Source organism: Diceros bicornis, chromosome 10, assembly GCF_020826845.1.
Source record: "Diceros bicornis minor isolate mBicDic1 chromosome 10, mDicBic1.mat.cur, whole genome shotgun sequence".
NCBI lineage: Eukaryota > Metazoa > Chordata > Mammalia > Perissodactyla > Rhinocerotidae > Diceros > Diceros bicornis.
Genome location: NC_080749.1, coordinates 25,428,558 through 25,450,386, shown reverse-complemented (window position 1 = coordinate 25,450,386; position 21,829 = coordinate 25,428,558). Strand labels below are relative to the sequence as shown.

The window sequence follows — 21,829 nt, the reverse complement described above, 5'->3', positions numbered from 1 at the left end:
CAATAGATGTTAGCTCAGAGCCGGTCTTCCTCAGCAAAAAGAGGAAGATTAGCACGGATGTTAGCCCAGGGCTGATCTTCCTCACAAAAAAAAAAAAGTATTCTTAAATTTTTATGTGGGGCAGGTATTCATTATGGTAAAGGCAGTATATTTAACATTGAGGAAATCCATAGAATCATAGCATGACAGACGGAAACGATCCTCCAGATTATCTTCAGCTCCTCATTTAGTGGCTAAGGAACAGAGACTGAGAGATGTTAGTCGAATTGTCCAAGATTCCTAAGAAAATGCAATTCAATTAAGTTCATTCAAATTAACTAAATTAATTCAACGTAATACCTCTTCCTCATATTCCTGATGATTTTGAGCTCTAATCAGCGTCTGGCAAACTTTTTCTATAAAGGGCCAGATAATAAATATTTTAAGTTTGGCGGGCCATGTGGTCTCTGTAGCAACTATGCAACAGCTGTGGTGGTGCAAAGGCAGCCGAGGACAATATGTAGATGTGTGAGCTTGTCTGTGCTCAGGAAATCTCAGGAGGTTTTCTTGAACAATGTACTTTCCTAGCAGATCATTTTGCTACTTATTGTTCATTTATCCTCTATTGCGGAATGCTCTAAGACCACCATAGTTCATGTTTGCAGCAATAGAGTAGGCTAGGCTGCTCTGCCCTGGTGAGTTTTTAAATATCCATTATGTATGAGTAGGGTTCTTCAAGTTTTTGTTTTTTTTTTCCTTTTTTTTAAAGTTTCGTTGCAAAACTGATAAATGTATTCCATTCTGGTGGAAATGTGACACTGTGGACGACTGTGGCGATGGATCTGATGAACCTGATGACTGTCGTGAGTACATTGGCGAATATAGGAATTTAGAATTTATAGCTCCTTGAACCCCAGACCTGCAAAATTGAGGCCAGATCTTAACTATTACCTTCTGATACTTTTCCAAAATTGAAATAGAAAGGTTTTATGCCAATCTTTAAAAATACAACAAAAATTGTTGCAATGTCTTAGGTATGTCTCTGATAACTATTACACTTAGAATGACACCATCAGCAGTTTGTGTTACTTTTTTCTTTCTGAAATTTTCTTAAGTGTAGAATAACTACATTCTTCATGTAGTGGTTAGTAAAGTAACAATCAGCATGATTTTAACTTAACGTATCACCAAATTAGTAGCAAAATTGGGCAAGTTTTCAGAATGCCACTCAATGACTGAAATCTTACATTTAAGGGATACAATCTTTCAACTTTTCTGTCAGTATTAAAATACTGAAAATTCTTTAAAAGTCTGATTTTTCCAATATAAATCATAAGTTTGCTATTAGGCAATTTAGTATGCTCTTAGCAGTTACCTCAAAGTGACTACCAATTATGTCTTGATGTCTGACTGTCATTGGCATGATTAGGTGCTATTTTTTTTTAAGCTATCTTTGTTAACTTTGGTTCTGATGGACAATCAGCAGACTTTTCCTAGATAGCCTTTTATAGTTCACTCCCTGGGTCACTGCAATACTGTCCTGTCAAGTTGAAGATGCTTGTGGTCAATCATGATAATTCCCTCTACATCCCAGTGGATTGTTGCCATGATTCGTTCTTGACAGTTGAGTTCAAGATTCTTAGGCTTGCATTAAAGAAAGGCAGTGTTCTGTCTTAGTGAATGCTAGTTACTTTCTGCTGTAGAACTTTCCGCCACATAATTACAAAGCTGTTTCAAACTTAAGGTCTCTAGATTGTTACTTAGATGAGCTGTATTCCATCTCTCTGGTCACTACCAAGTGTATCAAATATTTGAAGTTGTTTCACATAGTTCATTTATATGTTTGAAAGCAGTAAGTAATATATTCAATGAGAAGGAAAAAAGTTATAAAAGTCATCGCTTTTCTAATAATCTTTTTATGTTTCTGAAAGGGCCATTCTTCTTTGATTTTTTAATAGAGTTTTTGTTTTCACTATGATAGACAATATATCAAAAGTATTTTCTGTATGAGATAGGTATCTATTATGCCTGAATTATTCTTTTTTTAAGTTAGTGAATTAAAAAGAATATCAAGGAACAAGAAATTATATTAGTGAATTAAAAAGAATATCAAGGAACAAGAAATTATATTGGTGACCAATTGAGATTTACTCATTAAACAAAGTTATTAATTTCCCCACAATAAAGTAAACTTTCCTACAATATAGTAAATAAAGCAAATACAACTTATTTTTGTAATTTATAGAAATAAACAAGAATGCATGTGTTAATTTAGTCCTCATATTAAGTTGACCTTTCCTTCCCAGATTCACTAACATGTTCTCTAAGGAAATATCAGCACAATGACCTGCACACCAAGTCAATAGAACCCAATGCTTTCCCTTCCAAAATACTTGCACTCCTGAACTCAAATTTTAATCTTGACTGAAATGTCATGCTGTACTCATACTGATATGAAAAATTAACTACAGATTTAGAATAATAAGTTTTTCACATTTACCTACTTTTAGAATATATGGTGAGCAAATATAACTTTAATGTCTTTTGAAGGGAACCAGAGAGACATCTGGTATCTAAGAGTCTCTGTAAGATCCTTATCCTGGTTAAATACCAATACTACATGCTTTTATTGGTGACATTATCTCTGTGATCTTTCAGTAAATGATCTTTTACTTGGAGTTGACGAGTTAACAGCGTTGAACATCTGTAGGCATGACACCTTGTTTTGAGAGTCGTGGTGAGGTGGAAAGGATGTACATGAGTCTGTGGAGTGTTTAGAATTCATTTTTGAGTAGTTGCATCGTTAAAATTTGGAGGTACTAAGAGCCACTGACAATATCTATAATTTCACCTGAAAAGACAGGAAAGCTTGATCCCAGGTTTACATACTTGCAAATTTCAATAATGTTATTCACATAACTGTAGTTAAGAGTGATGCATTAAGAATTCTCTGGCATCATAAGTTTGTAATTACATTTCCTATGATACTTTAATACACCAAGGATCATTCTGGAGACGCATTTAAAGTTCAGATAGGCTTCCCAGTTATTTCCCAGGCTTTGAAACTTTCCTTTAAGAGTTACAACCCTTCTCCTGGTAAGGTTGTTTTGGTAGCAAAGAAAGAAATCATATATGAAGCAAAAGGAAATACACATGTTTAGAACATGAGAAAATTAAGTATCACACAGTTTAAACATTTAATGTGATTAATTAATGAATGTTGTAGATTAGATGTAAGTGACTTGCAACATTTTAGAACTCACTTCTACGGAAGTCAAGCATGTATCAAGAGCAATATTTTTTAATGTTAAGGAAATTTGTAACTAATATTGTAAGTATAAAAGCATAATTTATTTTCCAAAGAAAATTTAAAATATCATTTATTAATGTTTGACTGACTAATTTGAACTAATAAGCAGCATATTATTAATCTCAAAGTCAGTGATTAGTAACATACACTAGGATCGTCAGTCAAAGATAAGTGTTTTACTGCAAGCAGCATAGTTTGTGAGAAAACTTCAGAGTCAGATCAGGATCTAAATTCCAAGTCTGGTTCTTGAAACTTGTACAGACTTGGGTGAATTATGAATGTCCTTGAGACTTAGTTTCCTCACTTATACAATGATCATGGTGATGCTGAGGTGAGAAAGTTATGATGAGATTCAGTTAGTAACTATATGTGAAAGGGCTCAGCCCAGTGCCCAATAGATACTCAATAGAACCTATGTTATGATTATTATTGTTATTATTATTCCTTATATAAACTTAAAGAATATGGCAAAAAATGCATTATCATCTGGGAGTTATTTACTATAATGACATAAGTATGGTATATAAAAATATTATTTACAAGATGTTGTCCCTATATGTATTAATAGGATTATAGAAATGAATATCAATAAATGTGATTTAAAATGTGATAGGTATAGGAAGTGTTTGCTTTAAGTAGTGCTGGAGAATACGTATTGAGGACAGATATTCCTCTCACACATCACAGGTGGCAACGTGATCAAAGAGAAATGATATTTTTAAATGATATTGGAATAACTTTTTTAAAAATTACAATAAATTCTACTCTGCCACTTAAACTTTCAATACCATTTCTTTGAAATGAGGAGATATTTATGTTTTTAAAAATATTTTTAATATTTATGCATTGTTAATACCTTTCTTTTTGCTGTTAGTTTATGAAATGTAATCTGGAGGCCGTCTGAGTTGCTCATAGCTTAACTGTGCATCTGAATCTAATAGCTATCTAGATGTGAAACATTCACATTGTGCTCTAGGATATGTTTAATATAATAAATATTTTGAATGTCAGAAAAGCTCTGTTTAAGAAGTCATGAGCTCAGATTGTCATTCCATGATACCTATGTTTTCGCCCCTAGCTGAATTTAAATGTCAGCCAGGCCGATTTCAATGTGGAACTGGTCTCTGTGCTCTGCCTGCTTTCATCTGTGATGGAGAGAATGACTGTGGAGACAATTCTGATGAACTCAACTGTGGTGGGTGATTAAATTCTGAACGAAGGAACATCAATCTAATTCTTAGTGGATTATGTCTGCACTGATTTAAATTCAGACACAGGTTTCAGCACAGATTTTTTGTTCCTTCTGCCTTTTAGACACACATGTCTGCCTCTCAGGTCAGTTCAAGTGTACCAAGACCCAGAAATGTATTCCAGTAAACCTCAGATGTAACGGACAAGATGACTGTGGGGATGAGGAAGATGAAAGGGACTGTCGTAAGTCACCTCAAGATGTTCTGTCCTGTCTTACTTCTGACTCTCAACTGAAATTGGTCTAAAAATTATTATTGTACACCATGAATTCACACAGCGTAGAAAAATATAACAGCACTTATGGGCAAATAATTCCAAACAAGTGCCTATTGGGGTGGGTTACTTAAGAAACTCTATACAAAGAATATAGAGAACATTAAAACATGGGTGTTATTTACTTAAAGAGCTACATGGAGGTTATGATAAACATGAAACAAATGCAGTCATCCACATCATCCTTAAGAGAAGCAGCAAAAACAATATTATAAGTGATTATTGTGTTTTTCTTAATAAATTGATTTTTTTTGCCCATACTAAGTAGCTACAGATAATTTTTTTCTATTGATTAATCAGTTACTTGAACTCAACCCCATTTCAATTAGAGATTGCTTTTTTCCCCATAAAATGCAAATCGAATGTGTGATAAGAAACAAAGTCTGGGCAAAATCATCTAACAAAATTACTTGTTAAAAACTGTAAACAATACCCTGTTTAATGTATCTTAACAAGCTACTTCAAAGAACAGTAGTAAAATATTTTCCATTCTGTTCACGTCTTATTTTCATTTCCTACCAAAAATAAAAATATGTTAAAAGGAAAGCAAAGCAGTTTACATCGTGTACATATACACATGCACGTAGGCAGGCAAGTGCGTGCGCGTGTGCACACGCAGGATCTGAACGGTAGAGCGCCTATCAAGTTTCAGGGTTTTAACAGAACTGCTGTCAACATTTCTGTCTTGCTGGAGTTTTATTTTATTCCCCTAAAACTTTTATCAGTAAATAATGTGCAGTCATCCAGCAATTTGATTAAGATGACACATTCAGAGCAAAGTCAGTACCAGTTCTTTATGGTTAGCCATTCTAGAAGCTGATCCATTAGACTGACTAGAATTTGTGATGCAGTTTACAGTCTGAGTCAGATGTTCGCCTCTTCCCTCAAAAACTCAACACAACTAGAAATCTTGATGAATTTTGTGCTTTTTAATTCCTCATTCACTAATATCGTCCAATTTTAGTCTGTTTCCATTTATAAAAATGCATATGTATAAATTCTTAATTTGTTTATCTGGAAAAAAATTTTTTGAAAGCTCTTGAATTCTTTATTTTTAAAATTAGTTTCAAAATATCTAGTCAAGGTGAGGTTGTTTTGAAAACACTGATTTTTATCAAACGTATCATTGCAGAAATATATTTTCTTTATTTCGACCGGAAAGGATATTAGGAATACATTATTGATAATTAAAAGTTAACACTCCACTTGCAGAGCCTTATTAATTAAAAGATGACACATTTTCAGTTGACTATGTTAACCATTTGTTTGTCTAATTGCTTTTTAAATAAAATATCTGTTCTTGTCCAAAGCTACATTTTAATAGATGTTTTCCTCTTAAGCTGAAAACAGCTGTTCTCCAGACTATTTCCAATGTAAAACTACCAAACATTGTATTTCCAAGCTGTGGGTTTGTGATGAGGATCCAGACTGTGCAGATGCATCAGATGAGGCCAACTGCGGTGAGTGTTTCGTGGCTGTAGATCTTACCTGTTTTATTTGTGTCATCATCTGAGATGGTCTTAGTGAAATGAATTTGAACACAATTCTGATAAAACTAAAGTCTCACATGAGAAAGTTTTGTCTCTGTTCACAACCTCAGGTTACTATTTTATAAAAAGCATGGAATGATAAGGCAGAAGAGTAAGTATTGCTTAGTGTAAGTCAAAACTATTTCTAAAAAGACACATCAAAAAAGTAGGATAAAACAGTCATCATCTTATGTTAGAGTATGCACATAGTAATAGCATTTAATACATTGAAACAATGAAACACTCTTCATATTGTTCTAGACTTCATTCTTCTGCTTAAATACATATGATTTTACATTCATTCAATGATTATTGTTCATTCCTAAACACCGTGGAAAAAAGGAAAAGATAATAAAAGCATTTGGTCTGTTTTAGCAGATGACATAGATCACTTAAGTTAGCATTTGTTTCTGAAACATTAATATTTTCACTTAAAATCAATTATTTTATTTACAATAATTATTCCTTAATTAACATTGCAGATATTAACATGGAGAACATATTCATTTTGTTTAATGCATTTGAATCTATCTTGAAAATGTTACCAGTGAGACAAAAATGAAGAGTGGTTATGTGTAATTCATTTTATCAGCATTTATTAAACATTAATTGAGGTTTTGTAGGTGAATACACCAAACTTGGCATTGTTGGGAAAGCAAAAAAGCATTTAATCTAGTAATTGATTAGAAAAGACAAAGTTTGCCTAAACTAAAGATCAGAAACTTGCAGGTTTCATAGACAAAATTATGTTAAATGCATTTGCTAGATTCCACTCTGCTCTTAATTAACTCATCTGGGAGAAATGAAAAACCTTTAGGTTCTCTGAAATTGCATTTATATTGAACAACACTCATGAGCTACATGTATAATCACTGGCAATGATGTGTCTTTAAGTGTTTTTTCTGATACTGTCTTCCCTATAACTGTGCCTTCAGAAAATGCAACCGGCACAGTATAGCTTATCACAGTATCCAAAACCACCATTTACCACTTTGCGGAATTGGTTTTCGTTATCAATTCCCAGGGTCTCAAACTACATTCATCACTGATTTGTTCAAAATACTTATTAAGGACTACTTTATATTATTGGCTAGTTTGCTCTGCTTTCTTTTGTATTCTTTTGTATTTTGTATTTTGACCCAAAGTAAAGTGGAGTAATGACTTATATTAGCTATCTGAAGAATTTCTTGGCTGGAATGTTATTTCTATATTTTGTGCCCCCTCTTCCTCCTCACTTTGATGTGATTTAATTGTTTTGGTAGATTATAGTGTTCAAACTGATAATTATCAATCATCCTAATAACAATAATGCCTAATATTTTTTGGGTGTTTACCATACGGTCCAGGCAATGTGTGAAAGGCTTTACAGTGATTACCTATGAAGGAGAGGAATACTATCCTCTACCTACTCTGGGTCCTTTCTGACTGGGATACAAATTAAATTGACATGAGACCAAATAGCAGGAGAAACTCAAACAAAGCTTTATAACGTGTATACATGGGAGAAACCTGGAAAAACCAGGTAACTCAACAAATAGCAGAGGTTCTCATCTCAAATAGCATAAAGACAAAGGAGGACGTTGGGAGTGGAGAGAGTCAGCAACGGGAGATTGCCAGAAAAGCACAGTAAACAAGAGTGTGCATATTTAAGTCCTCACTTTCTGCACTGATAAGAGTTTCTAGAGATAAGGTCATCCCCCCTTCTTCCTGGTACAGAGAGGGAGATACCTTTACAAATAGAGATTTCCCTTACAAATGTAAATGTTTCTTACAAAGGGTGTCTTCTACTTTTACTTGGTTTCAGAGCTTTGATAAGAATGGGCTTAGCAAGGACCCTCCCAGTCTATCCATGCCCAGATTTATCTATGGTGATGGCCCGTCCTGGGGACAGGCCTTCTATCTTACATTCTTTTAGGCAGTTAGTGGGGAGGGAGATCAAAGTTTCTTTCAGAGAAAATAATCAAGTTACCTTGACATATTTTGAGGTGGCCAATTCTGATCCCCCACACCTAACAATGTCTTTATTATCCCTATTTTATTAATGAGGGAAATGAGGCCCAAGGAGCTTACGTAACTTATTCAAAGTCCCACAGCTAGCAAGCGGTGGAACTGGGACTTGAATCATGGTTATTTGACACCAAAGCATCACTCTGTGAATATAGCGTGAATTCACCTCACTCTTCCTACATAAAGAGAAAAATATTTACAGGTTTTCTGTTATAAAGTTATTTAGAATTATCCTGGCCACAGTTATGCTGTAAGTTCCAGACCAGTATAAAACCATATACAGGGGCCAGCCCAGTGGCTTAGCGGTTAAGTGCGCATGCTCTGCTACTGGCGGCCTGGGTTCGGATCCTGGGCGTGCACCGACACACCGCTTGTCCAGCCATGTTGAGGCAGCGTCCCACATACAGCAACTAGAAGGATGTACAACTGTGACATACAACTATCTACTGGGGCTTTGGGGAGAAAAAGGGAAAAAAAGGAGGAGGCAATAGATAGCTCAGGGCCGGTCTTCCTCAGCAAAAAGAGGAGGATTGGCATGAATGTTAGCTCAGGGCTGATCTTCCTCACACACACACAAAAAAGAAAACACATACATACATACATGCAGAGAGGCAAAGGGGAGGGGGAGGGTTAGCGTTTAATGTGCCTTAAACCCACTATAAAATTTTATTGTGGGCAGGTGCTGATTTAATTTAAAGAAAGTTCTACATCATATTTTCATATAGCATGTCTCAGTTCTTAATTTTTAAAAGCGACTAAGAGACCACCTCCTTCCCCTTTCTTCTGTCTTCAATAAGTATTGAAATGCCAAGTATTTCTCTGCTAATTCTGTTAACACCCTTGTGGGATAGTTCCCCTTTGATGCTTTATTGAGTAGGAAAGAAACATAAACACTTCTTAAAGATTAATCCTATCATACCAAGGCCTTATTGTTTGAATCTGAGTTATGAATTTCTTAGTGGGTGAGAATGGACTTCGCCTAGAATAGGACGTGTGTTTCACTATTTCCCGTATCGAGTGTCCTCAGGGCCTCGCAGGATGTAGACTTGCAATAAGTGCTGTTGAGTGACTGCCTGCTTTCTGTTGTCAGACCTCAATTTACAAACCATTTTCATTGTAGTTGCCTTATGTACTTTCTTAGTTCAGTGCTAAGTTTAGGGGAGATTCTGTTTTACTCTTGGAGTTCACCTAGGCCTTACATCTTAATTCTCAGCACCATTATTTGTGTTTATCTATAGTTCTGTATATAATTGGCTTCTGTCAATTTTAAAGTTTGTAGAAGTTCATTGTGGCTTGTTCTATCTTGACATATCCTAAAGGAAACAATTTGTTTTGTTTTCTTTTAATTGTGTAAATAAAACCAATGTAGAAGTGAGGGGTGGGGAGAGAGAGAGAGAGAGAGAGACACTGTGGAAAAGCCTAACAAAACAGAGCACAGTAACGTAACGCAAACAAACAAAACACACATGTAAAATAAGGAATTAAAATACCAGTAATGTGTAAATATTTTTAAATTATTTAACTTTTATATTTACCAAAATACCACATGTTTATTGAATTCAGCCCAGTGTAATTTTTGAGATCTTAGGAGTACTTTCAAATTTAACAACTAGTATTCAATATGTGTAAAAATTGTATGCTAATCTAGAGTTTAAAGAGGCTTTGAAACCTCTTTGAATAGATGTAGATTAAATATAGTTTAGGAATCTTGGTCTAATAATCTAGTCTTGGTGAGACTTTGGATATAAATTTTAAAAATTAAATTAACTACATAATTTCCTATCTTATTGCACTTTGTTTTTGAGATGGCTAAATATATGTCTGTAAAAGCTACATTTGGCACATTTGGACTTAAATTTATATGTATTTTAAAAACAGGTTTTAGCTCTATTTCTGTGTAAGTAAGGATTTATATCTATGCTACCCTCACAGTCAGGGAAAGATAGTTATGATTTTGTTTTGTGAGTTGTTAATAGTTATTATAAAATTACTGCTTTTTGCCTGACGATATTTATTCTTTCTTTGTTCTATGCCCAAAGAAAAATAAGCTTTTTAAAATGTAGATATACACACTAAGACTATTGATGTTGACTACTCTTGGAAGGCTGTTGCATTATTTATTACAGTATTGGGGCAAGCGCCACACTTGAATGCCTGACAAAAATAAGTAGAATACCCCAATTTCCGCAGCTCCAGGATTTTTATTCAGAACCTCAATTTCAAACTTTCTTCACCTTCTGCCTGCCTGTTTTCTATTTTAGGAATGAAATGCAGCTTTAGGGATTTGACAGATCTGTACTAGATTCATACCTCCGCTTTGTAATCAGAGGTGAAACTTTTCCACAGTTTGACTCTTGTAGCATGGTATCAGAAAATGTCTTTCCATTATGTTCTCTCTCCCTGGTTTATAGTTTAGACTCTCAGTTCCCTAGATCCCCATGAAACATTCATCAGTTGTTCTGCCTGGGCTTTCCTGATCAACTCTGCACTCACACCCCAGCTTTTGAGAATCCACTGTTTGTTCTATGACATCGCTCCTCACTGTGGTCTTGTTTCCTGCTTCCTTCTCTACATCCCTTCACCTTATCTAGAATTCTGTGTCATCAGAGAGAGTCTTGCATCCAAGTTGGTTCAGCATCATTTGCTGCTTTTGAGCAGTCTTGGTTTATAACCTGCTGCTTGGCTAATTACCTTTAATTAATGTGTTAGCTATAATCATGCTAGTGAGGGCTTGTGAGAGGACCTGAGCTTCCCACAGTAGCTTTGTACTTTCCACAGCCTGATTTTTCCAACCTGACACTGAGCTCCTTCAAACCAAAAGATAGAACTGATCAAAGAGTGCTTTTATTTTCCCTTAAATATCTATTGAGAAAATTTGAATCAAGTTACTCAAGCTTTAAGAATATATGAAACAATTTTTTTTAAAGTTAAAGGAAGTTCATAGTAAATTATAAAATATTTCAAACATACAGACTTGTACAGAAAGTTGTACAGTAAGCACCATGCACCATTTTTAATAGATTTTAACATTTGGCCTAAGATTTCTCTTTTAAAACGTCCGAATGCCTACAATGACTACTAAAGCCTGTTACCAAAACCAAAGTGTGTTTGCCTCATGGTGAGTTAAATCAGACTTTCCACCAGAAGTAGTTGTCACATAAAGTATATTTGCAGCAAACAGGAAACCATGTGGAATCATTTCCAAAGTCATGGCTCCTCAAACAAAGGGAAATAGGGGCCTTGTATTTTGGGTGGGAAATGAATATTCAAAAGGGAGAAGAGGGTATTCGCTTGCGCAGGCTCATTTGGAAGGTCTGCTTCCACCTACACTGCAGGTTATTTTTAATAAAGCCTAACTCCTCCTGGAGAGATCTTAGCATTAAAAATAAGGCACTGGTCATAGGTGTAGCTCTTGTGGTGAGGCTTGGTCTGGTTCAGGGTGGTTGGTGATTGCATTTCTTAACATAACAAAAGGAAAAAAACAATTTGGAAAAACAGTTAAATCCTTCTGAGTCTACCCTTGAGTTCTTTGGGGCAATTAGTCCCTGACAAGCCCACTTCTATCCTTTCCCCTTCGCTTCCTCTCCCCAGTCTTGAAGTGATTATGTATCGTTCACATGTATTTTTTTTTGACTTTTACTATGTTAGTATGTATTCATTAATATGTACTTAATAGTTTATAGTGTTTCAAAAGTTTACGTAAGTGGTATTATATTTTCTATATTAATTTGAAGCTTAACATTTTCTGGTTTTCCAGTGTATTAATAAGTATAACACATTTCTCTACTGAAGGTTATTTCTACATGTTACAATTATTACACATTCATTGACAAGTCAGGCACAAAACCTTTCATACACTCTATGCTGCAGACACCACGAAGTCTTGGTTTCCTGCACAGGTGCTCTAATTGTCACCTTGTATGAAAGTTCATGCAAAACAACTGTAACAACATCCAGAGGCAGGATTCTGTTAACCCTACAGTCAGTCTCAGGCTAAATTATATTTAGGATGGAGGGCCTGAAATGATCCTGAAGAGGGAAGCTCTGATACTGATGACTATAACTAAAGTAAAATAATTCATGGTATTTGAATTTAGTTATTTTCAAAAATGTTATTAACTTAGAATAGCATTTTTCTAATTTTAGTTCCACAATTTCAAGATAATCCATGGGGGGCAAGTTCCGTGCTCATATATGGAGGAAAGGATGATATACTAAATTCTATGTCTCGGAAAACAGTGCACACTTACATATATTTAGTTAAAACATCTATCTAGTGTTTTAAGTCAGGGTTTGCTGAATTTAAATATGTGTACTATATTATACAAATTTATGTACTATACTAATATTAAATATGTGTACTATATTATACAGATTTATATACTATATTTTGATTAGCAAACAAGTGATCTGAACATCCTTGAGTGCCTCTACCCTGCTATGTGGCTGTGGCTTTTGTTGGGGGGAGGATGGGGTGTGGGAGTTTGTTGCTGAGGAATGCTGCTGGGAGACAGATTTTAAATTTTCTAACATATGGCATCATAATATCTGTCTTACATATTTAGAGGGGTGGGATTATGTACCTGTATGTTAGCAGCTGGGAAGGAGAAAGGGCATCCTATGTGCTCATTCTCTGGGACCTTGTTGGTCTCTGCTGCCTGATTGGTCCATTCCTGGTGAGCTTCAACCTGATCTTAAGTTTCTGCTGGTACATGAAACTTCTTGAGCCAAGACCTTCACAGAGACACACCATCCTGCAGATCTCCAGATCTTGTGAGGAGCCAGGAATCCTGCCTCATGCTTATCTGTCTAGCTGCCACCCGCTTTTAATGTCATAAAATCGCTCCTGAGCTTTGTTGACTCTATCATACACCCGATACTGGATGTTTCTCCTAGAAGCTTGATGGTTCCCGGACATAAATCCGAGTCAGTGTTAACACTTGTCTTCTCGATGTTCTTGGCCTATCCCATATCAATGTGGATGCTGCTCCCATGTCTTGAGGACACATGCGGCTGAACTCTCCACTCGACTGCTGTTTTTCTTCTCACAATCTCTCAGGATCCAGAAGTGGGCATTCTACTTTCTCTACCTGCCTGAAAGAAACTTCTTCTACATCATATCTAACTCGTTGCAGTGTCACTTACCTACTCCACTCGTTACCCTGGCAAACAATATAATTTAGGAGAGAGAGAAATGAAAACCATGTTGTTTTACAAAATTTTTTTAATCTTATACCTATTTGACCCCAGGTGATTTGTAAAATAGCATTTAATAACATCCTTTCAAGTCATTCACTCTCAGAGTATACTTTGGACATATTGCCTAGTACGTAAGTGCTACTGGAGTCTGTGTGGTTGATAGTCCCAATGCTAAAACTTTTTAAAAATAATTATATACTCTATGTTGCTGCTTTAAAAACAATGTCTGCATATGTCATCATCTTTTTTCAAAAAGCTTTTTTCAGAAGCTTTTTAAAATAATTTAACTTCTGGTACGTTTCTGAACTTTTAAAGTAGTTGTGATAAAAACAAATGTACTTTTTTGGAAAAACTTGGTAATGTGGGGAATTTATTTTCTGTGAACAAAGAAGCTTCTGTTAATTTAGTAAGATGTATTTTTATGCTAGTGTTATAGTACTACATTTTATGGTAAAATTTTTGATGTATCATATGTTTTTCTCTCATCCATCTATGTTTGTTTTGCAAAATTCAATCTTTTCTCCTTTTTCTGTCAATGACATTTGTGTATGTAAGTATATCTATGTGTTTTTATGTGTGCGTGTGTGTGTGTGTGTGAGAGAGAGATAGAAAGAAAGACAGAGAAAGAGCTTTTTTTTGGGCTGAAATATTTTGGTTGTAATAGAGCCCTTGCAGGAGAGCTTGCCTGTATGAATGGGACCAGGAAATTGTCTTCCAGCTTTTATAAAAAGAAATGAATAACCTACATGTGAATCATTAAATAGTCTAAGTGCAACCATTTCATCTTTTTATAACTTACCTTCAGTGACTTTCATGCATTGACTATCTCTCTACCAAAAAGAAGTGCAATTATTTCATGATGTTATTTTTTTCTCTCTCTTAATAATAAGAGGAAACTGTAAGATTTAAATTTGTTGCACAAAGCTAAAAAGGAGTCCACACAATGAATCAGGAGGCATGCCAAGTATTCCAGACTCTGGATTGATCTGTAGTAAAAGCCATGAGAGGAAATAGCTTTTTGCCCAGTAAAGTTTACAATTGAATTTATAAAGGGGGGAAACTACAATATTTGTTTTAATAATAACTGGGTTGGTACAGTTGATATTTTTTAAAGAAGAAAATTGAGTCAGGAAATTAACATACTGTGATATTTTTGTCTGACAAACTTCATCCTTGTCATACTGCTCCCCTCATCCTTTGCCAAGTACATTTGATTGTCTAAAAATACGATATAAAACAACACACACACACACACACAAACATAGTTGCAGATTTACAGCAGTATGTGGGAAGAATATAAATTAGACACTTTATAAGAAAAATAAGTAAGAAATGTAAAACTTTAAAAAAATTTGCCTCCTTTAGCCTACCTTTGGAACAAAAATATTTGTGCTTGTTTTAGTTTATAAGATTCTGTTCATGTATCCTTTGGCTGGTGATTTTCTTAGAGAATATTCTGCCACTTATATTTTCAGGGTTATTCGATGTTGTTTAGTACCATGTTTATGTGATTATGCTGTTTATTAGTGAATGAAAATAATTATAATGAAAGATTGTAATGCTTTTTCTTAACACCTACACTTGGTAATGCATCTATGTGTAGAAAATATTATTGTTTATCCCTTTAAAGAAATTTAGATTTGTGCTTATATGTTAAAATCAGTTGGAGGATTCAAGTGGTATCAGATTTTGCTTAGGAAAAGATTATCCATTTTCACAGTAACATTTAAGGGCATAATATAGTAACGAGAATAGAAGACCTATTGTACAGTTGTAACCATACCCTTTATTAGCTTTGTGATCTGTGTACAGTGAATAGATGGTATATGGATAATGATTCTGATAGCTATGCTTATGCTCCAGTCCATCTCAGATTCAATGCCCAGGATGCAAAGCCTCTGGGCTAGATTTTTCATGTCATTAGGCCACCGTTCATATATGGTTGCTTGTTCAGAGTTCATGTAGGAAATAATGGGAGTGGAGAGAGAGGTGATGTAGGATTCAGTTTGAGATAATGAACTCTGTTATCTCTTGCAGGGTTATAGATGTCAGAGTAAATTATCCCTTATTTTTATTCTCCTTTGAAATCTTAACGTAAAAAATGAATCTAATTAATATTTCCATTTCTCTAATCCAAAAATCTTGAGAGATTATAAAAAGAATATGAAGAGAAATTCTTCATGATGTGTTTCTTTTGACCTAAAGCAGAAATGGCTTGAAAAATATTATTTGAAAACTAGGGAAATAAAGTAGAGAGCAGATTTACCCTGTGACCTGAGGTTTCTCACCCCCATGGATCATGTTATCCATATCATTACAACACTTCCCTTCACAATTCTATGTTCTAAGAAGAGACAAATCTCCAGTATGTGAATGTTTCCTTTTTGGTATAGTTACTGGATTTTGACTGATACTTGAAAAAAAGCAGAAATATAAACTGATCCTATTTATGAAACTTCAAGTAAATGTAAATGTTTTCAAAATTATATTTTTGATTAATAGTTTTTGGATTATGTGAATTGTATATCTTAAGTAATCAGATGTCTAATTTAAGTTCATAAATTATTTCATCTTAAACTAAGAAAAAGTTACAGCATATATCTATATCTGCAATAGTAGTTTGGTAGCCATTTTGTTGTAAATGCTAATATCAAATTTAAAGTAAATGTATGGTAATTTGTTATAGTTCATTAAAATCAATTCTTCAGAAATTGAATGTGTTAACAATTAGTATTAAATGCTGAATGGCAGACTTAAAAATTCTGTATCAGAATGCTGGGAACTTATTTTACATGTTATAAAATATTTACCATAGGGGGCCGGCCTGGTGGCGTAGCAGTTAAGTTCACGTGCTCCGTTTTGGTGGCCTGGGGGTCGCAGGTTCAGATCCAGGGTGCGGACCTGCGTACCGCTTATTAAGCCATGCTGTGGCAGGCATCCTACATAAAATAGAGGAAGACTGGCACAGATGCTAGCTCAAGGCCAATCTTCCTCAGCAAAATGAGAAGGATTAGCCACAGATGTTAGCTCAGGGCTGGTTTTCCTTGACAAGAAAAAATATGTATATATATATTTACTATAAAATTTTTATTAATTAAGCTATTGAAAAAGTAACGTCTAATCTGTTTCACTTGTTAAAGACATTTTTAAAGTCTTAATCTAATTTCTTCTATCACCAAGTAAACTATACTGGAAAAATTTCTTATATGACTTAGTAGCATATATAGCCTTAGATCCTCGTTCTGAATATTTTTGTTAGATTAATTGTATTTAAAATCAAATATGTGTTTATATTTTAGTCTTCTTTGTAATTAGCTTTTGAATCCTAAAAACAAAATGTACTCAGAAAATCCTATATATATTACTGAATTCCAATTAATCATAGTTTTACTATAAAAGGATCATACAACTACGTCAGGTAACAATTATATCTGTGTATCAGGAAGTTAGATGCCTCATATGGACATTTTCTATCTGTTTCTAGAAATTCTCCATAGATCGTGGGATGTTATATTACTTTATGAATACCTATCCTGGAAATTCTCTGGATGAATTTAGAGTTCTTGGAATTAGCATATACCCAGTCCCATGATGATTACTGCTTCAAGAAGAGAATCCTTTGGAACAGCTGCTCAGATCTTCAGTTTGGTCCTTGTAATGTTTAAAACCACAAGATTCTTGATGTAAACAGGCACTGAGTAGTCAATATCCTACTGGTTAACTATCAGGGAATCACAGAGGTATAGGAAACTACCTCTGGTAATTGTAAAACATTTTATGAACTCATTAATCTGACAATTCAATCAGTTCCTTTTGAATAAAAGACATTTCACTGAGTTGGAGATGAAAAGATTGAGAATCACTCACCTAAAATATAAACAAAAAAATATATTTTTCTTTCAGGATTCACCATGTCCATTTTGTAATGTCTGAATAAAATTAATGGCATCTGAGATTTTTAAATATTTCTTAAAATTAGTGCTGGGATAATGTAATTTTTTTTTTCTTTTTTGTGAGGAAGATCAGCCCTGAGCTAACATCCATGCCAATCCTCCTGTTTTTGCTGAGGAAGACAGGCCCTGAGCTAACATCCATGCCCATCTTCCTCCACTTTATGTGGGAGGCTACCACAACTAGGCCTGACAAGCGGTCCCTTGGTGCGCACCTGGGATCTGAACCCGGGCCCCCAGCAGCGGAGCAAGCACACTTAACCACTACACCACAGGGCTGGCCCTGGGATAATGTAATTTAAAAGCCTGGTATTACCAATAGATATTACCAATAGGGAATTTGAAAATTATGCACAAGGTTGAACTTCAAGGGGCTCTCAAATCAGCACTTCCTGTTCTTTGCAGAGGAAAGCACCAGGCCTTTTAAAATCCCTGGATAAAATCAATTTATCCTACAACATACTTTGGGCCGAGTTTGTATTATTTGTTTCCTTTTAATATTTTACTGATACAATTAAACTTGGTTTTTATATCTTTATAATATTTATTTATTTTAAAAATTAGTAAACACCTACTGAATGTGTTAAGTAAGCCATTATATATAGGAATAATTGATAGTTTTGAAAACTTATTATGTGCTACGCGTTGTGCTAAGCTTTACGTGGATTACATCATTCAATCCTCACAACAATCCTGTGAGAGATATGCTATTATTGTTCCTATTTTATAGATAAGGATATAATGCTCAGAGAGTGTAAGTAATTTTCCCAGGATCACCCAGGTAGAAAGTAGGTGAGCAGATTTTTGAATTCACAGGATCTTGCTCCAGACCGTACACTTAACCGTTACTCCATAGAGCTTCCTTGACATGCCCTGATTTCGCAATAAAGCAAGGAATTGAGACACAAATACAAATGATCTCAAACAAATTGGAATGGGTTAATGTCATCAGAAAAATACATACTTAAGTAGTTTTAAAAAATAACTTATTGTCACTAACTGTGAGGGAGTGAGAATAGGAGTGACAGTAAAGGGATGCCTTGTCTATAGACAATTTGAAACAGTAGTAAACCAACTAAAAACCAGTCTGCTTTTTGTTATCACCATTCTTCAATGGCAGTTCTAAACATAGTCAGTGATAAAAACCTCCTCCTTGCAAGGACAGACCACTGATATGACCCCACATGGAAATCTAGCGGCTGGTCATAAAGATAATAGAAAAAGTAAGTACAATGAAAACAAACGATGTTATTAAATTCTAGTTTGACACTGGCCTATGGAAATCCAACTCTCTCTTTGTTAAAAAGAGAGATTAGGGAGTGTCAGAGAAGCTCTATCTTTCCGTGATCAAATTTTTCATAATGAAGCCACTAGAAGAATGAAAGAGAATTGAATAGGGCATATCTTTCTCACCAGCCATTCAGTATTATCTAACATCATGTGCCTATGCTGTTTGAACTATATGGTCCATGATCCGCAGCTTACCATGTATGTCATGCAGGCCACACGTTTGAAAACATTGTCCTCCTCTTGATTAACTGAATGAATGAATATATAATTGATAAAAGTATAATTTTATTTTTATATCATAAATTTTCTCCTTTTTAAAGCTTTCCCAGTGATTTTATATATTTGCTGTAGGTACATACCAGGAGTATTTTCAGGGAATAGAGGCATTCCTCAGATTCTAACACTATGCATTATACAAGTCATTTAAGGAACTAATGCGAGTGCTTTTTAAAATGGTCTGCATTGTATTCTTATTCAAAAGTTCCTCCCAATCTAAACAAAGAGTAAATAATATCGAGGATCTATTAGTAGAGAAAATCAATTCTAGAATTATTTTTTATCAATCGTTCTTATTAATTTTGGATAAATAAACGATTATTAAAAGTTTAAAATACAAGTGGCTATTGAGAAGTGAATATTTGTTCATGCTAATATTGCTAATATTTGTTCATGCAATTGCTAATATTGCTCTTAGGATGCTTTCCAACACTTTTACCATGCAGAAGTGAAGGTTATTAACACTGTACTTTGTTCCAAGTTTTTGAAGACTTTAATAACAAGAAAGCATTCTTTTTCTTATTTTGTGAAACTCGATGATTGACCACTGATATGAATTGTCCAGATTCTTCTTTTGGAAGATACATTTAAATCTTGGCACTAAATGCTGTATTTTTTGGCACTGGAACAAATACAGGAAATGAACATGCTAAAATCTCTAGTTTGGAATAGTTAAACCAAAATTAATTACATGTGACTCTATTGACTAAAGGTATGACTATCATCCAAGAAATATCAGTGTGGGGTAAGGGGTGGCAATGCCAACCTTAAATTCCAAAGCTTTTTCACGCTATTTGGTTTTCGCCACTGGAATTTACTACTTTTTCATAGTGCAATTATCCATCCACTCTTTTTCATTTTTTGGCTCAATGCTGTGACTTAGTAATTTTCAGCATCTTACTGACAGATGGAAAGTGTTCACTAACCATGTTGCTGAATTAATATGAAATGCATTTCTAAACCACAATAAATGATGGAGCTAAAAATGTCAGGTCCACTCAGTTCCATCTAGAGTTCATATGTTGTTATAGTGTCCACAGAATCTTCTAATAGGAAAGGGTCCTTAGAGGTCATCTGGTTAAAGTGGGGCCACATCTATCATCCCTAATCTAAACAAACAAACAAACAAACAAAACCACTCCTTCATATCCAGATAAAATCTTCATTCTGTGAATTAAGCCTGCTTTTTTTCTTTATCTCCTTTCCAATAAAAATTTTGAATAACCTAACATTATCCTTCCTGTAAAAGTCCTTTGTTTAAGGACTTTCAAATTCTTTCACATTCTTCTTCAGACCAAATCATTCCATTTTCTTTAATCTCTCTACACGGGTTCTATTTTCCATTTTGTTAATCAGCTATATATCTCTCCCCTGAAACCTGCCCAAGTTCTATGCTTTGAATACGATCTATGGAACAGAATGCAGTATCTTTAGTCAGATAATGTGCTGAATGTCGCCTGTTCTCTATTGCTGTATGCTCGCTTTTGTATTCTAGTATTGTGTGTGATTAAAAGCAAGTAAAACCACAATGTTCAGACTGTTGATCTGTGGCCAATTTCTATGACTCCCAATTTTAGAGATTTCACATACATTCTACCAAATTTTCAACGTCATATATTTATGAACTGCTTCCATGTTGTTGCTTTTTTAAAGATTCTAATGAACTCTACTGTCTCCCTTGCCAAATGATAAGCTCCAGTAGGGCTGGATCCATATATCTTTTATTCTTTAATATATAACTAGTATTAGTACAGAATTTGGCACAAATAAATATTTGAGGAATGAGTGAAGAAAGGAAATAAAAATATACAGGCTTTATTTGGTTCAGCCCAATATAAGACATTTCTCCCCCAAACCTGGACTTGGGAACTCTAGTTTCTTTGAGTTTATATGTGTTTTATTTCATTTTTTGAAAGTACTGCTTTTTCCTCCTGATTAATTCAATAGTTTGGGCTTGATTAGTGTGCAAAATTGACTTAAATTGTAAGGAGGTTTCAACATGTAGAACCGTTGACATATTCTGTCAAACTTGTGCAATGAGATGTGCCTCCCCATCAGTAGAAAGAAAAGTGTGCTATGGCAGTACATTGAGCAGCTTCGTGAAAAGAGCCCACAGACTCTGCAGTTACTAGGAGCAGAGCTCCATTCTTGATTTCAACATTTATTAATTGGGTAGATTTCTTTAGAACTCTACTATTTTCTTATTTGTAAACAGGTATAATATTTTCCTTAGAAAACTGATGAGAGGGTTAAAAGAAACAAAGGGATATAAGTACCTAGTAGGTATTTAAGCATATAGTAGGCCCTCAAGAAATACTTTTTATCTCCTTTTTCAGCACCTTTTGGTAAATACTTAGCACTGACGTGGGCTAAAACACTCAGTTATGCATCCTATAATGAAGACAGAAGGGAACAAATAAAAGATTTAAGTGAATGCTATAATATTTTATTACATTAAAATGGTTCTGTGAAATCTTGCATTTCTTATCAGGAGAAGGAAAAAAATAAAACATAATTAGAGTTATAAAGAGTTTGTGACTTAAGAGAATAATGCCCAGTATAATAATAAATGTTAAAGAGCATGTGACTAGTATGAATCTTCAGGTCTATATTTTATTGTTTCTGCAAAATTTTAGAATCACAGTTCTGTATATGCACTACACTTCCTTGTAAATCCTGTTTGTTTAACAGCTTTAAGTACAATTGACATACAATAAACTTCATATATTTAAAATGTACAGTTTGGTTAAGTTTTAACAGGTGTA

The 21,829-nt window shown here is 34.5% G+C and overlaps 1 protein-coding gene across 1 annotated transcript in view; it reads left to right on the top strand.

Annotated features, from left to right (window-relative positions):
- Window positions 1–21,829, top strand: part of LRP1B (LDL receptor related protein 1B) — a 1,024,768-nt gene that overhangs the window by 825,077 nt on the left and 177,862 nt on the right. Inside the window, exons 60-63 of the mRNA XM_058548897.1 lie at window positions 749–842; window positions 4,368–4,484; window positions 4,604–4,723; window positions 6,154–6,273. Of these exons, the coding sequence (XP_058404880.1) occupies window positions 749–842; window positions 4,368–4,484; window positions 4,604–4,723; window positions 6,154–6,273 (451 nt within the window). The remainder of the gene's footprint in view (window positions 1–748; window positions 843–4,367; window positions 4,485–4,603; window positions 4,724–6,153; window positions 6,274–21,829) is intronic.